The 16,060-nt window shown below is 47.3% G+C and overlaps 1 protein-coding gene and 1 long non-coding RNA gene across 8 annotated transcripts in view; one reads left to right on the forward strand and one right to left on the reverse strand.

Moving 5' to 3' along the window:
• Nucleotides 1-10,036: 10,036 nt before the first annotated feature.
• On the forward strand, nucleotides 10,037-11,338 carry LOC309863826. The gene is made up of 3 exons (XR_014311284.1): nucleotides 10,037-10,201; nucleotides 10,838-10,942; nucleotides 11,071-11,338. It is a non-coding gene; the product is annotated as an uncharacterized lncRNA (long non-coding RNA).
• Nucleotides 11,339-12,742: 1,404 nt separating this feature from the next.
• The window catches only part of NFKB1 (nuclear factor kappa B subunit 1), a 120,599-nt gene continuing 117,281 nt past the window's right edge, over nucleotides 12,743-16,060 (reverse strand). For all 7 annotated transcript variants that reach the window (XM_082728975.1, XM_082728979.1, XM_082728977.1 and 4 more), the window contains 2 exons: nucleotides 15,859-16,039; nucleotides 12,743-13,611 (listed from right to left, as the gene is read on the reverse strand). In XM_082728975.1, the coding sequence (XP_082585101.1) occupies nucleotides 13,454-13,611; nucleotides 15,859-16,039 (339 nt within the window). In that variant the 3' untranslated portion in view covers nucleotides 12,743-13,453. The remainder of the gene's footprint in view (nucleotides 13,612-15,858; nucleotides 16,040-16,060) is intronic.

The following is a 16,060-nucleotide window of genomic DNA, read 5'->3' on the forward strand; positions in this document are numbered from 1 at the left end:
TTCTTTTTTAAGTGGTCTCCATGCCTATTGAAGCCCAGTGCAGGGCTTGAACTCTTGACCCTGAGATCAAGACCTTAGCTCTTACCAAGAGTCGGTCGCTTAACTGACTGAGCCACCCAGGCGCCCCTCTAGACGTACTTTTAAGAGGGGAAAAAGATATCAGAAAATAATGAATCTGTAAAGGAAGAATCAGTGAATGAACAGACATGAGTGTATGTGGACAACAACTGGTAGAAGGAGAGGAATGTGCTGTATGCATATTATTTCTGTAAGAGAACGGTGACATCGGAAACAGTCTCCACAGCTCATGTGTGGCACTGTGTTGAGTCCTCTCTACCATTTTAATAGATTTTATTTTGCCACATGTACTGGGTCAGAGTCTGATATACTTACTCTCAGCTTTGGATTTCTGAGAAGACTTTTTTGCTAGTAGTTCTGCAAACCTGAGTAGAATGGAAAGAAGGGGATGGGGTCCTTCTGCCATGCTGGATGCAAAGCACATTCCAGAGAGTGTGAGATGAAGGGAAGTCCATTCACAGGATTCCATCTTCTCATTTGAGAACTAAGAGGACAATAAAAATGGTAATTTCCTCATTCACATTCACTGTAACTCCTCTTGGTTTTTTTTCTTACTTGACTTTTCATTGTGAGAGGTTTTCAAACCATGGGAAGTCACTTGGAAAATAAATAGGAAGATTGTTTTCTAGGTTGGAAGGAAAGTGAACTGGTGCACAGGAGAAATAAAGCTGAGTTTCCCACACATTCCCAAAGTGACAGGGACCTGAGACAGAAAGAATCGTCCCCTGGGCTCTCAGGAAACTTATTCCCAACTTGGTAAGATTTAGGAAGAAAAACAAGTAGGCGTTATTTGTGCATAAAAATCAAAGCATTTCGAAATCTTTCCAGGCTTCTTGTTTTGTAATAGACTGATCAGAGGGTATCAATCACTTGATGGTTGATAGTGTGTAAGACCCTAAAAATCACAGGCAAAACCAGTGTTAAGACACATCTATGTTCTGACTGTAAAGCCTGTTTAACTTGAGAATTTATTCATTCATTTACCAAGCATTTATTATTTATTTAGCAAGCATATTACTGAGCATTTATTACCAAGCATTTATTTATTATCTGAGCAGCAGGCACTGTCCTTGTCCCCGGGAGTATTGCAATGACAAAAGGCAGTCAAGTCTCTGCTCTCATGGACTATCCCTGGTAGGGGTGTTGTCAAAAACCGACCTTTATGCTTCAGGGCCAAAAAAGAACTCAAAGACAGAGTTTGGGATGAAGAGGAACAAGAGCTTTTTTGCTTTGCCCGGCAAAGGAGACTGCAGCAGGCTATGGCCTTCAAAAACTGTAAGCCTCCCACCCCCAACCGCAGGAAGGGCCGGCGGGTGGGGGGGGGGGGTTGTAGGGAGATACAGGATCTTGCTGGTCCAGATAACAGGAATTGTGTGAGCAGCCAGCCTCATGAGTCCTGTTAATTCTTCTCAGGGTGGGACTGGGTTCCTGAAACAAAAGGCTAAGAAGGGCGGAGAGGAGGTTTGTGGAAGAGAGGAAATAGGTTACTTTATTTTTTATTTATTTTTAAAATTATGTTTATTTATTTGACACAGAGAATGAGCTGGGGGGAAAGGCAGAGGGAGAGGGAAAAGCAGGCTCCCCTCTGAGCAGGAAGCCCGATGCAGAGCTTGATGCCAGGACCCTGGGATCATGACCTGAGCTGATGGTAGATGCTTAACGACTGAGCCACCCAGGCGCCCCTATTTTTATTTTATTTAAATATTTTATTTATTTAGAGCGAGTGAGCAAGGGGGAAGAGCAGAAATGAGGGAGAGAAACTCTCAAGCCAACTCTATGCAGAGCACAGAGCCTGATGTGGGGCTGGATCCCATCACCCCGAGATCATGAACCGCGCAGACATCCAGAGTCAGACGTGCAACAGACTGAGCCACTCTGGAGTACCCCCCAAAAAGGTTACTTTAAAATCGAGTTCTGCTGAAGCACAAGTGCAGCTATTTTGATTTTTGTTCAATATCATGCTTTTAAGCAGTTTCAGGGGGAGACAGACAATAAGCAAACAGACAAATAAGGCCATTTCATCAGGGACAAGACCTATAGGGTTAATGTGACAGTGATGGCGGAGCAATGTGAGATAGGGCCGTCTCATTCAAAACTTTAGGTTTTGTTTTGAAAGGTTAGGATAAAATACAAAAAAAGAAAAAGAGTTTTTCAGTTGAGAAAAGAGTCTTTAAGACCTTCCCTGTGGTTAATCCTTAAGGAAGGAAAAGCACAAGAGCAGGTAGTTAGCAAGGTTGGACTTCGGACTTGAGTTTGTTAGGCTGAGGCTGGGCAACCTCCCAAGACATCTTTAAGCCTTGAATAGGGGCCAAATCAGAAATGTGCTTTGCAGAAATAAGGGTCTTGCATCCCTAGTGTCAGATTTTATCACTACCTCTCCTTCTATCTCAGTAATGGGTTACTGAATCCTGCCATGAAAAAACATTTGCAACAATAATGCATCTCACTGGCCTAGGTCGAGTCCCAGCGTTTACACAGGATTTATTGAGCAACAACTTGTGGCGCATTGTGCTAGGAGCATAGTACAAAGTACGGAGCTGTACAAAAGATGACTAACACCAAAGTGACCTAGAGTTCCCAGGAAATGGGATGTCAGGCTCATGGAAATTTCTGGTTGAACACTAGACTCGTTTCTTGTCTCATCATCCATGTGCGAGCAACCCTCTTGTTCTTATTCTGTTAGTGTTACTTACTTAGGCTTTTGTAAGATTTACTGGATCCTGAGAGACAATTCACATATTCGCAACAGTTGGGGTGGACATGATGGGCCGGCCACCCTACCTCCGTATCTGCTTCTTCTCTGCTAATAGAGGTGACTCTGTTTCTAGCCTCAGGGACTGAACTGTAATTGGTTATACTAATTCTGTTCTTTGCCAATGACTGGTCTAGGGTGAGGCATATGACCCATTTCTGGGGAATGAAACACAAGTTGACACTTAATGTAGGTTTTGGGGTGGGAAGGTTTTCCTGCCTAACAAGAAAGAGGCCTGAGGAGGATCACCAGCTCTGCTGTTGGGTGAAGTTCAGAAGTTGCTGTGTGGGGATCTGACTCTTGGAGCTGCTATAGCCTTTTTGTGAGCTTGAGGAAACACTGGTGACACCGGGGCATGTCAGAGATGTTGAGCTACTGAGCTAACCCTGCAGTCATCTAACTCCAGTCTCCTTATGAAAAATAAGGCCCTATTTGTGTAATCCAGTTGTTGTCAGGTATTCTCATTTTATAACCCAGGTATCCTAACTGATAGAACAGTTGAGGGTGTGGGCTTTGAAATCAGACATAACTTATGTTTCCATTCCAGACCCACCACTAGTAGGCTGTTTGACATTGCCTATTAGTTACTCTTTCTGTACCTTAGTTTCTTCATCTTTAAAAAATGGGAGAAGGGGGGTGCCTGGGTGGCTCAGTGGGTTAAAGCCTCTGCCTTAAGCTCAGGTCATGATCCCAAGGTCCTGGGATCGAGTCCTGCATCAGGCTTTCTGCTCAGTTTGGAGCCTGCTTCCTCCTCTCTCTCTGCCTGCTTGTGATTTCTCTCTCTGTTAAATAAATAAATAAATAATCTTTAAAAAACAAAAAAGGGAGGGGGTGACTGAGTGGTTCAGTCAGTTAAGTGTCTGCCTTCTGCTCGGGTCATGATCCCAGGGCCCTGAGATTGAGTCCTGAGTCAGGTTCCCTGCTTAGCGGGGAACCTGCTTCTCTTTGTCCCTCTGCCCCTTGCCCCTGCTCATGCTCTCTCCACTCTCTAATAAATAAAATCCTTTTAAAAAATGGAGTAATATGGGGCGCCTTGGTGTCTCAGTGGGTTGAGTCTAACTCTTAGTTTCAGCCCAGGTAGTGATCTCTGAGTCGTGGCACCAAGACCAGCACGGGATTGTTTCTCCCCTCCTCCCTATGCCCCTCTCTCCCCACCCCTACCCTCCTATCCACCCTGGCTCACATGCTTTCTAAATACATAAATAAATAAAATCTTTTGAAAAATAAAAATCGGAGTAATCAAATAATAATACTAGTGAGGACTAATTTAGATGATGCCTAGATATTGATAGCACACAATAACTATTCAACAAATGTTGGCTATTATAATTATCATTTCCTCTGTGCTAGGTCATCAAAGAAAGCCTAGGCAGGTGGATAGAAAGGGAAGCGCTCAGGCACTTGGGTGATGGTTGGGAACAGTCTCAGCCAGGGCTGCTGCTGGGAGGGAGGAGCCAGCAATGGCACCTAGAAGAGGAGAGGTAAAGACCTGGATTCCTTCCCAAAGCTTTAAGCTCATCACCCTCCCCGGTCATCCCGAAGGTACAATTATAGAAAGTGCGGGTCAAGTCACAGAGGTCATATTTGGCCAGCAGATAATTTTGTTGGCACAAATAGTGATTTGAAAAGTTGAATTACTTGCCGACAAGGGAACATTCCTTGTGAAATCTAGATCTAGCTATCTCTGATCTTGTAATGATACAAGAAGAGAAAGCCACTGTCTAATCCAATCATAGGTATTCTTACTTTGTACTTCGAACAGATGTAGGCTTGAGCTTGGAGGTCAGACACAGCTGGGCCTTGGAGCGGTAGGGAGGATGCTGAGGTTTTCTCTCAGCGGAGGGCCTCCTGGTTGTCACTTGCCTGCCCCTGAATGTCTTCAGTAAGGAAGGTGGTGGAGGCCTGACTGGTCCAGCTGAGTGAAGGAAGAACCCTGCTCTTTTATCATGGGAAGCCAGCCCAAGCCCCGTGATTGGAGTGCTTCCCTACCCATGTTTTTGATGGCTTGAACAAAAAGATTTTTAGCTCATTGAACTTGCAAATACAACAAACTAGATTTTCCCTTGTTAAAGATCCAAATTGTGTGTGTGTGTGTGTGTGTGTGTGTGTGTATGAGTGTGCACACACACGAAGGCCCCAGCAATGGCTATGAGCTCATGCTCTGATATGGAACCTCCAATGTGCAAATTTGGCTCTAAATCGTACTGAACCTGGACAGATCACTTAACCGCCACACTTCTGTTTCCTTATCTTTAGATGGGGTTAATAGTAATTTATGATCTCATAGGATTGTGAGGTTTAACTAAGAGGTGGGGAGTGTTACGCCCCAATGATAAGTCCGTGATTAAAGGAGCGAGACTGATATAAAAAGAAGGTCAAGCAAAGTTTTATTTCGCGCCAAGCATCAAGAATCTAACCGAACGTTCAGGGATGCACCTCTCATAAGAGAGGGCAACCCTTCTCTGTTTCACAGACTAGCTTTTAAGGGCAAAGGCCATGCGGTCGGGCCTGGCCACACACAGGTGGCCACTGAGATTGTAACACACACAGGAAACTCCACAGTGATGCTAGGTGACCAGTTGAGTTACAATTTACCCTAGCAGACATTTGAACCAGCCTATTACACCTTGATTGGGATTGGCACCCAAAAGGCTCCCAAAGAGTGGGGCCCATACTCTTTGGTAACCAAGGAGACAGTATGCACCCCCCCCCCCAACCGATTGGATGTCTACACCTGACCTGACCCACCTTTGTATCTGGGCTTTGTTACCTGAAGCTTTTTGCCCGGACTTGTCTCCAAGTAAATCCCCTGGGGGAAGGGGAGCAGGGACAGTTTCTAAATAGGTCCTTACAGGGAGTACAGTGCCTAAAATGGGCGAGTAGTAAATGTTGGCTTAGGAGGTTGCCCTGGATGGAAGGATCAGGCCTAGGGGAGTTTACATTTTTCTTGGCAAAAGAAAAAAACAATTCAAGTCTTCTCTGCTAAGGGAAAATAATCATCAGCTTCTGTGACCTGAATTGAAGGAAAAACATTCAGGCAGAAAGCCCAAGATGTTTCTAATTCCCTTTTCTTGTAAGCCTCTTTCCAAATTTGTTCAAGTAAAAAAAAAGTTGAGTAGCAAGAGGCAGACCAGCTGTTGCATGATTGTGCAAAATTCTGCTTCTTCCAGCAGAGGCCTCCTGTGCACAGGAAATGGGGCCGGTGGCAGTTGCTGGCAGGGGAGGTGGGCGGGGAGTGCGGTGGGCCGCCATAGGCCAGGGCACTGGTTTCCAGGAGGCTTCCCCTGCAGAAGGTGCGGAGAAGACTCTGGGGAACAGCCTGCAGGGTGTTCACCTGTACCCCAGCCCTTCCTGCCTCAGAATGCTGGAGGCCCCTGCCCTGGAATGGAAGAGTCTTCCAGGAAAGAAAGAAAGAGAAAGTGGGTGGGGGGTGTGGAGGATGGGGGGAGAAAGAAAAAGGCAGAAAGAAAGAAAGAAAGGCAGAGAGAGAAAGAGAAAGGAAACGAGGAAGGAGAGAGATAGCGTGAGAGGAGGAAGACAGGCAGGCAGAGAAGGGAGGCAGGGAGAATAAATAGGAGGAGGCAGGGAGGCGGAGGGAGGGTGGAGGAGGGATTATGATCTTTAACCCTAATTTAATTAGGATGGGTCATGAAAACTTGGCATAAAGCCTCCAGAAGAGGTGACGGAGGAGAGGAAGTCAGATGTGCTCTTACAAGGCGCAGTAACTGGGAGCAGTGGGAAGGGACAGAAACCCCAATTAAGGCGTCATCTGAAGAAAGGCAGGGCCTGCTGGTGACAAAGAGGGAGATCTGGAGACTCAGGAGGCGGCCATGTGGGCATGTGGGTGACTCGCCGCCCACACAGTCTTTCTTGAATCTTTAAATCTGGAGTCTCTTTGCCTTTCAGAACTAAAATGGTCCCCGGCTCATGTAAGTGTGCTTATGTTGATAATCCCTCAAAAGGTGCTCTGGGTGAGGTGGGGGAGGGAGTCAGGGCCCAACGGCAGCTTTGACCTTCCCAGACAAGAACAGGACTACAGGGGCCCAGGGGCGAGCAAACACTTCCTGGGCGGCCCCTGCGGAGGAGGGGGGAGGTGGTCTCAGGTGTGGCAGGAGGGGCACAGCCTGGGACTTTGGGGAGGAGATGCGGTGAGGCTTCCCCCCGCTGTGATTTCTGGCCCTTTCGCTTCTCTGGCCCAGGCTGCCCTTTGGCTGTGGGGCAGGATTCCACATTAACTTGGGGACCCTTGGGAGAATCCCAAAGCAAAGGAGGTGAGAGAGGCTGAAAGGAAGGACGGAGGAGCACATCCGGTATGATCCCCTGGCCTCTGGTGGTGGTGGTGGCAGCGGTGGCTGCTCGCAGGGACTGGTACTGAGCGCAGCTGGCCTGGCCGGATGCTGCTATCCCTCCGCTCTGACAGCCTTCAGTGTCTGCATTTGGCCATTTTCCCTGCCCTCTCCTGGGCCTGCCATTGTGACCTTCCCATGTGTTCCGGGAGGGGCTGCAGCGCCAGTCCAAGGAGGGCAGTTAGAGCACTGAAGGCCGAGTCCAGCCCCCATGTCCCTGTTGGTTCCAGAGGAGGAACCAACAGGGACATGGGGGCTTTGCTATTTTGTGCGGGGGGGGGGGGGGGCGGGGGGAAGGCGGCAATTAAAACTCCTCCCTGTTTGCTTCACAGATTGTTAGGAGAATAAACATTTGAAAATACTGTGTAGATCAAAGTTTTAGATTTTGTTTTTGGATTTTTTTTTTTCCAAAACTGCAAAAAGAAATTTATTTCAAAAGCCAAAGGGAACATTTACATTTGAACTAAGTGATAAAAAGGTGCCCTGTAAAAGAAAAAAAAAAAATCCCTGAAATTTCTCATTTGAATTTTTGAAACAAAATAATTTGTTGTTGATTCTTGCTTTAGGAAAGGGAAGGGCAACCACACAACAGTTTTGAAATGGAAAAAAAAAAAAAATCTTACTGCCAGGGAATAGTCCCAGCAACCCAGTTATCTGTAGCATTCGGCATGAACGCATAACCTCCTCCCATCCTATACGCTCCCCTCATGTGCCTGGCGGTTTCATCTGACCATCTTCAGCATCAACTCTGCTTCCTGAGTCCTAAGATGGAACCCCAGGAGAAGGAGTTTCTAGAATTCTTTCATTTGCTCTTCTTCGGGCCTGGAGGGATTATTATTCCCCTAAGAACCCACTTCTGCTCCTTTCCTGTTCATCCGAGAAATGCCTGTTCTCTGCAGATCACAAGGGAGATAAACTTGCTTGCCTTTCTCCTTTGGGTGGGATCCCAAGAACCATGATGTCTTGAAGACTCTTAATCTTGGCATCAACAAGCCCAAGGTCTGTTGTTAAGGAACTACAGACCCCAGGGGCTGGAGAACAGGAGTCCTCCTTGAGTCACCGCCAGGGCAACAAGCCCTTGCTGTAATTCTCCCCCATCCTACCTAGTCTAATACACTTGATTATTTCTGAGGATTTCCTGAAGAGGAACTGTGACTGTCCTTACAGTGCATCTTTCATTCTTAATCCTGGGAAATGGTTTTGCTTTTGGTTACAGCCAGAGTGAGTGAATGTTTGCACACAACTTGGAATTAGAAAGAACCTTCAGGTTCAAGCTCCTCCTTCAGTCAGGTAAAGAATTTTGATCTGTGCCAGACCCTGGGATGTGTTCTCCAGAATCATTCCTCCTAATATAGGGAACAAAAGTTGATCACCCCTATCGCCTTCCTGCGCTTGGTCCCATGGCTGTGGGACTTACGTTCTTCTCTGGGGCCATGTGAGAGGAAGCGCCCCTTTCAAAACTCCCACATGTACTCCTCCATGCTCCTTTCCCCTTTCAGCTGACTGGGACCCTGGCAGCCGAGGGTGGGAGGAAGAGCGACTGTCAGCCAGCGTCCTTTCATGACTAAGTGGAAGAGACATACCCTACCCACCCACCCCTGTCTCTGCTGCAAGTGTGGCTTATGAAACCACCTTATTGTAATCAGGAGATCCTGTGGTTAAATGCTTTATGTGTGCCTTAGTTTACTCATCTGTAAAATAGGGACAGATTTTTCTTCACAGGGTTTTCAGATACGTAATATGAGTGAGTGAATGATGACCACCTATTGTAGTGCCTGGCACGCAACAGATGCTCAAAAACATCTTGACTGAATACATATCTTCATTCCTGGAGGATTGTTGTGATATTTTAATGAAATCATCATTTTGGAAAGAGAGAGATCATTGTGGAAGAGCTATTTGCTGGAAGCGAAAAAATGATATTTCAGCCCCTTCCTCCCTCTCATTCTAAGAAGCTTGAACAATGTGTAGAACTCGTCTTTTGTCCAGGGTAGTGCAAGCAGGCCATTGCAGACACAATGGAATCCACAATAATGGAAAATGAGAGAATCCATTTAATTTCAAGCCCCTCTACAGCGCCTCTCCCAACCAATGGACAAAGATTTATAGTCTCTGGGATTGGTGTTTAAATGAAGCGGCAGGCTATAGTGAGCATTATAAATTGAGATGCTTCCTATTGTAGGTGTTTAAAAAAAGATGACAACTTGGGTGATTTACTTAGGTGATCTTTAAGATACTCCCCAGCTCTAAGGTCTGTGATGCTTAAGAAAATAAGCAGCATTTTTTTCAAGTAATCTCTATGACCAACATGGGGCTTGAACTCACAGCCCTGGTATCAAAAGTCACATGCTCTACTGACTGAGCCAGCCAGACCCTCAAAATAGATAGCATTCTAGCTTCACCTTCTCTTTACTCCTGTGCCTCCCCAAGCCTATTTCCTGGGGAAGCACAAATCAGAAAGAAAATTTCCCCCAGAAGCACAATAAGGAGAAAGAGATGCTCCTAGTGACCTCCTGTCCATGAATAATTCGTACTTAAGCATCTTAGCCTGGTTTTAGAAGGAAAATCAAGCGAGGTTAACATTTAAGCAAGAAGGCTCTTCAGTGATATTCCAGGTTCATTTTGTATTTTGGTTGAGGTACCTTATGACTCTATTAACATATAGAATTGTGTGGATTTTTTTCTTTCCCTTTTAAGTACCACCTCTTTCCTTGTAAGGTCTTCAGACATGGTTAAAGAGTAACCCGTGGGATCTGACAGAACTGGATTTAAATCTGGGGTGAATTAGTTAATATTCAGATTATCCATTTCCTCACTCTAACATTGGGGTTAAATATGTACCTCAGAGGGATGTCTGACAATTATCATTTAGAAATCATTAATGCAAAGGGGATTGCACATCGATCTGCCTGGCTCCTGCCTTGCTTTTCTCTTGCTAAAGTGCCCAGGGTCTGGTTTGTGAAGCTGCCCTCCATGGCTTGAGGAGGGCCCTCCGTGCCCCACTGGACTACTGCAGGGGACTCAGGTGGGTGATGAGGACCTCCTTCTGCCAACAGACACTGCCCCTCCTGCAGAAGTCTAGGTTATGCCTGCAGAGTAAAGATGACAAAGTTCTGAGAAAGCTATTTTTAAATGGCTTCCTGCTGAGAGACCGGCTTTCTGGGAAGGTTGATTTCCGGCCCATTGTAGCTTTCCACCTGATCTCCCGCGTTCCTCCGGGTATTGATCCCCATCTGCTGGTACACTATGAAAGACACTTCTTCCTCAGAGGTACAGATAGCGTTGATAGCCTTTTTGCTCCAAGCACCATGCAGAGGCTCAGGCCACACGGAGATCTGGGAGGCGGGGAAAGAGGAAGTTTCCGGAACAGAAGAGAAACAGGGCTTCTTACTGAAGAAGGGGAATGTTATTTTTAGTCTCGGCATGAGTGGCTTAGTAGTTCCTCCTGGAGTCCGCTTCTCTTTAAAGTGGCTTTCTGGAGCATGTCAACACTCCGCACGGAGGACTTAAAGCATCAACCACGATTTTACTCGTGAATCTGCCATTTGCATAGGGCTCGCCGGTCTCTGCTTGGACAGCAGTGGCTGAGGCAGCCTGAAGGTGAGCCAGGTGTGACTCAGGGGCTAGCGACTGGAATCAGCTCAAGGCTTGCCTCCCTCAGACATCTGCTGGCGGTGCTGGCGTTGGCCATGACCTCCGTGAAAGCTGAAGGCCAAACACCTACGACGTGGCTTCTCCATGTATCCACTCGGCTCCCCAGAGTGTGGTAACTGGATTCCAAGAGGGAGTGACACCGCGGGTGGGGGTGGGGGTGGGGGGGTCCGGGCAGAAGCTGCACTGCATTTTCCAACCTAACCTCGGAAGCCATTGACCATCAGTTCGACCCTTTCATAGGCCTACACTGATGAGGGAGGAGCACAGGCCCGCCCCTCAGTGGGAGGAGTCTCGGCCGCCATCTTGTAGACCGGAGAGCTGCCGTGGGCCAACTGGAAGAGGACCATCTGCCACGGAGAGGAACAGGGGAGGGACAGTGTCCTGGGCTTGTTGCTGGAGAATTAAGGAAAGTAAGGTTTTTTGTTTTTTAAAGATACAGCTTTCAACAACTGCAAGAGTGGATTGGAGCATGTGGAGAAATGGCAATGTAATAAAAAATAGAAGTAGAATTTAAAAAATATTTTCATTTCTTTGGGACGCACTGTGAAATGAAGAACCCAAACTGTTCACACCAAGAACAAAGTCTTACTTAAAAAGGCCTCCTCTATTTCAAGATTATTTCAAGATTATTCATCCATGATTTTTAGTATTTCTAGAATTTTTATGGTTTCATTTTTTATATATTTGGAAGTCATTTTGGTGAAAGAAGGGAAGTAGAAGTTCTTTCCAGTGATTAACCAGATGGAACATCTTATTGATTAACCATCTTTTCCTCATTGATTTGAAATTTATTATAGACTAAATTCCTATATATTTTGGGCTCTACTTCTGGACTCAATTATCTTAACCTATCTTTTTGTCCTCACCAAGGTAATTCTCTAGCCCATTAGCTCTGGAACTAGACAGACCTGGATATACACTCAGAAGCAGCTTAGCCACTGCCTACTTGAACTCTTGGGGCTCAATTTCCTTCTCTGTATGTTGGGGATAATTCCGTACACTTGATTGGGTTATTTTCAAGATTGCCCGACTTCATAGGTTGAGCAAAAGTGGTCACCGTTAGCTGTGAGCCTCTGTGCAGGTTGGACTCCATGAAAGCCGGCTCTGAGAGGGAGCCAGGGTGGCCTGGGATCCAGGCCTGTGCAGGCCGGGGGAGGAAGCCGTCCTGGGCAGGCGGAAGACCCAAGCTGTGACGCAGACCCCAATAACAGCTCAGCCAGTGAGAGGGAGCTCTGGAGTGCGGACAGCCAGCCCTTCACCGTCGTCCCAGGGGCTGAGGAGCCTTTGTATGCCACATCCATCCATGTTACTCGGGGCCATCAGGGCCAAGAGTGTGACCTGGTGGGGTGGCTCTCTGTGGCTGAGGCAATCCCCGAAGGAACTGACAGGTCGAGAGGGCTTTGGCCAAGTGTGCTCCCGGCAGCTGGGTGGATGCGGCCTTTGTTAAAGAGGGTTCTTGGTTGCGTGTCCCAGGGTTCATCACAGCACCTCCTTAAAACGCTTTTCATGTCCCCTCTGCCTTGTTTCCAAGCCTCTGAGTGAAGAGCAGTCAGCCAAGCTTCCTGCTGGAAGGCTGCTGGTTGCAGGCCCCCCTCCATGTGCTGAGACCACAGGACCTGAGGCAGTGCAGGGGCCCCGAGAGCATCCTGAGGGTTGCAGGGGCCCAGTGTCCCGCGAGGCGGTGGGAGGTGAAGCGACACAGCCAGAATGAAACGAGCCAAGCGAGGAGTCGACAAACTCAAAGCTTTCATCTCAGCTTAAAACACTGTTCTTTTGATCATTTTGGGGGGGTTCATTTCTGGGTCAAAAACTGGACTCTGAAGGGGTATGTGAATGTGATAACTGGGCTGTGGAATGATCCCGTGATTGTAAGAAATCATCTCAGAAAAGTATTTCTGAAGATCGAACAGAATGAGGTAACCAATTTGCTTTTCCTTTTATTATAAAAGTAAAATAAAAAATAGCATTTATAAATCCAACATATTTTCCTTTAAAGTATTTGATCTAAAAAACATATTTACAATAGCAAAATGCAGAAAAAGGGGGTAAAGACCATTTGCAGCACTGATTGTAACCGTGTTTACATATTGACATTATATATTGACATTATATGTTCTGTTTTCGAATCACATAGATAACCACATTAGAAAAAGCAATAAAGCCTTTTTTTTTTAATTATACACCAGGTAACTTTCATTTAAAAATATCCCTTTTCATAATCCTTAATCTGAATGCACGACAGTGCTGTGGACGGCCAGAGAGAACACCAGGTGGGGACTGGGTCACCTTTTAATGCCAGCGGGAACGCGGGGGTGTGGGGGCAGCAGCAGTGACAACGGGAAGCAGCTGGGAAAGCTCACTAAGCCGGCCTGCCCACGGGGAGGCGGCAGGCCAGCCAGGCATGGTGACTGCTCAGGACTGTGTGTTCGTGGACTGGACTAGTAACATTCCCGTGAGAACCGAGAAAGGAAGCCAACTGCAAAAGGCCTTGAGTGAAATTCCGAGAGACGGAGGCAGGCTGCTTTTCCTCTGAGCACCCGTGGATGCACTTCGCCTTCCTTCTTTTGGACAGGGTGGAATTTCAAAGCTTTGGTTTACACGGTGTGGGAGAACTGCCAGCAGGCTAGATTTTGCCCTCTATGGGTCCTTCCTGCCCGTACTCATGGGGCACTTTGTTAAGAGTCAGCAAGGAGCTGCTGCTGGTCAGAGACTCTGTAAAGCTGAGTTTGCGGAAGGACGTCTCCACGCCGCTGTCACAGATGCTGTCGTCTCGGACCTCGTCTGGGGGAAGAAGCACAGAGTCACTGGGGCACAGCTGGGGAGAGGGCAGAGCCTTGGCTCTCCTACACCTTTTAGCCCCGGCAGGCTCAGAGTCTGGGTCTAAGAGGCTCGTGGGCAGCTCCTGTCTATCCGCTTCCGCAGGCCGCCTGCCTGTCACTCCTGCCACCCGCCTGTCACTACTGCGCCCAGCGGTGGCTGAAAAACAGAGAACCCCGGGCAACAGAAACACCGTGAAGACATCAAAATTAGGCAAATGTTTCCACATCTCTTCCTTACCATCACGTTTATCAGAATCCTTTCCGAATTCTCTTAACTCACAGTGGGCCTTCTTTTTCTTAGAAATCAGGTGTATTTTTCTAACCACTGTATTACCTATTTTCTAGCTGGGGAAATTGCTGAACCCAGGCAAAATAAATGTGTGACCAAAGCAGGAACTAAAAATGAGATATCTCTCTGGGCCTCACGTGCTATTAAATGCTACTCATTGCTTCAAAAACATTCTGGTAGCAGAGAAAAGATGAGGTGATTATGGGGAAAAGGAGTCTGTGATGAACGAGTAGGTCACATTCTCCTTGTTGAGAAACGTCTTTCAAGATGGGAACAATGTGGAGTTATTGCCTATAGAGAGAAAGTGATCAGAGAAACAAAGTCTAATATACACAAATCAAAATGCTATCTTCTTGTATATTAAGTTCTGATATTAAAATAGTAAGACCTTAATGGCCGTGACACGCTGTTGTTTTTTTACTAATTTGGTAGATTTATTGACTGATTTGATTTATTCGGTCACCCAATCTTTACTGGGTTTCTATTATGTATAGGAGGTATTTTAAAAATAACTACAAGTCAGAGATCAAATCAGATTTTAAAGATATAAGTATTTTTCTATTTCTTTGTGTAGAAGGAGCATCAGGTCACGACATAAGAGATTAGGGCTATTTTGCTGGTGGACACTTTATTCCTTTCCAATGTGTGCAACATCTGTCCTTACTCTCCTAGAAGGGCCCCTGAGAAGGTGACCCCTTCGGCTGACACTGAAGGGCAAGAAGGAGCCACTGGGTGAGGATCTTTGCAGGCAGGGGGTCCTGAGATGGGATCAGACTTGTGAGCAGAGGGCTTGGGGGACAGTGGGTGCAGGGAAGTGGGGCAGGAGGAAAGGCATATGGAAGGGATTTGCGAGAGACAATGGATAAGTGACATTGCCTTTGTTACCTCTCTCTCTTCAAAGCCTTGAACAGTGCTAGACACACAGGATGTGCTCATTAAAGATTTGGTGAGTGGATAAGTGAACTGGAAGGTATACAACAGGTACAACCATAGCAGTACTTTTTAAAAAGACTCTTGTTGCCTGAGTGGACTGAAGGAAGAGGGGCAGACCGGAAGCAGGGAGACTGACCAGGAGCTGCTGCAGGAACTGAGGCAAGAAATGAAGGTGGATGGACAAGGGAGGCTGTCCCAGAGGAGGGGCTGGGGGCTGCGTGTGTTCTGGCTGTGAGCAGCAGATGTTCACAGCTGAGTCTGGGATTTTTGTCCTAACCTCCTGGAGGATGGAGGAACTTCTGCCTGACATGGCCAACTGTTAGTCTTTCAGGGATGAGGGAATTCTAGCTGCTGCCATGTTCTCGGTGGGAACTGACAGAGGGAGGGTCCAAAGAGAGAAAGCACGAGTGGTTGTTGAGAGAGTTCGAGAATACATTTGCAGGGAAACAAAGGGTTACTGGGCTGATGGGAGTCTGTTCTGGGATGTGTTTCAGGTGGGGGACAGAGGATCAGTGCTAGGGGCCGGGAGGGGGCGCAGGGAGAAGGTGAAGCCACTTCTGGGCTGGATGGGAAGAGCCGAGGGTGCTGTGGTGGGAACTGCGGTGTCATCTACATTCTGGGGCCAGCCCTGGCTCTACAGGTCCTGCTCTGTTAGTTCCTTTCCCTCCTTTACACTTAAGAAGTGAGAGAGACACTATTTGCCTTAAGTAGCCACATCATTGTTTTTAGTATTTATTTTACTATTTACTACGTAGTATTTACTACGAATCCAAGTGACTCACGGGTCAATGGGACTGCTCCTGGGGACAGCACCCTGCCTGAACAGCAGCATCAGGAGAGGCACAGAGGGTAGAACCCGTGAGCTGTGGAGGGAGATGGACACACGGGACAGGGTCCTCAGGGGATGACAGCCACAGCTCAAGACATGGAGGACACAGCCTGGGGAGCAGGAGGTTATCTCCACTGCTTGTTCTGTTTTTCCCTTACCTACTGGCGACCTCGTGGAGGCAGGTGAGAGGGGCAGTGAGAGGGTCTGAGGCGTCGCCTTCCCGGGGCCGGGGATCACGGTTGCTGGGGTGCAGAAGGCTGCCTGGATCACTTCGATGGCTTCGGTATAGCCCATCTGTCTCAGGGCCTCCACCAGCTCTCTTATTGTGCCCCCGGAGACCTGCGAGAAAAGACAGGCAGC

Source organism: Mustela nivalis (assembly GCF_964662115.1).
Source record: "Mustela nivalis genome assembly, chromosome: 4".
In the NCBI taxonomy this organism is placed as follows: domain Eukaryota; kingdom Metazoa; phylum Chordata; class Mammalia; order Carnivora; family Mustelidae; genus Mustela; species Mustela nivalis.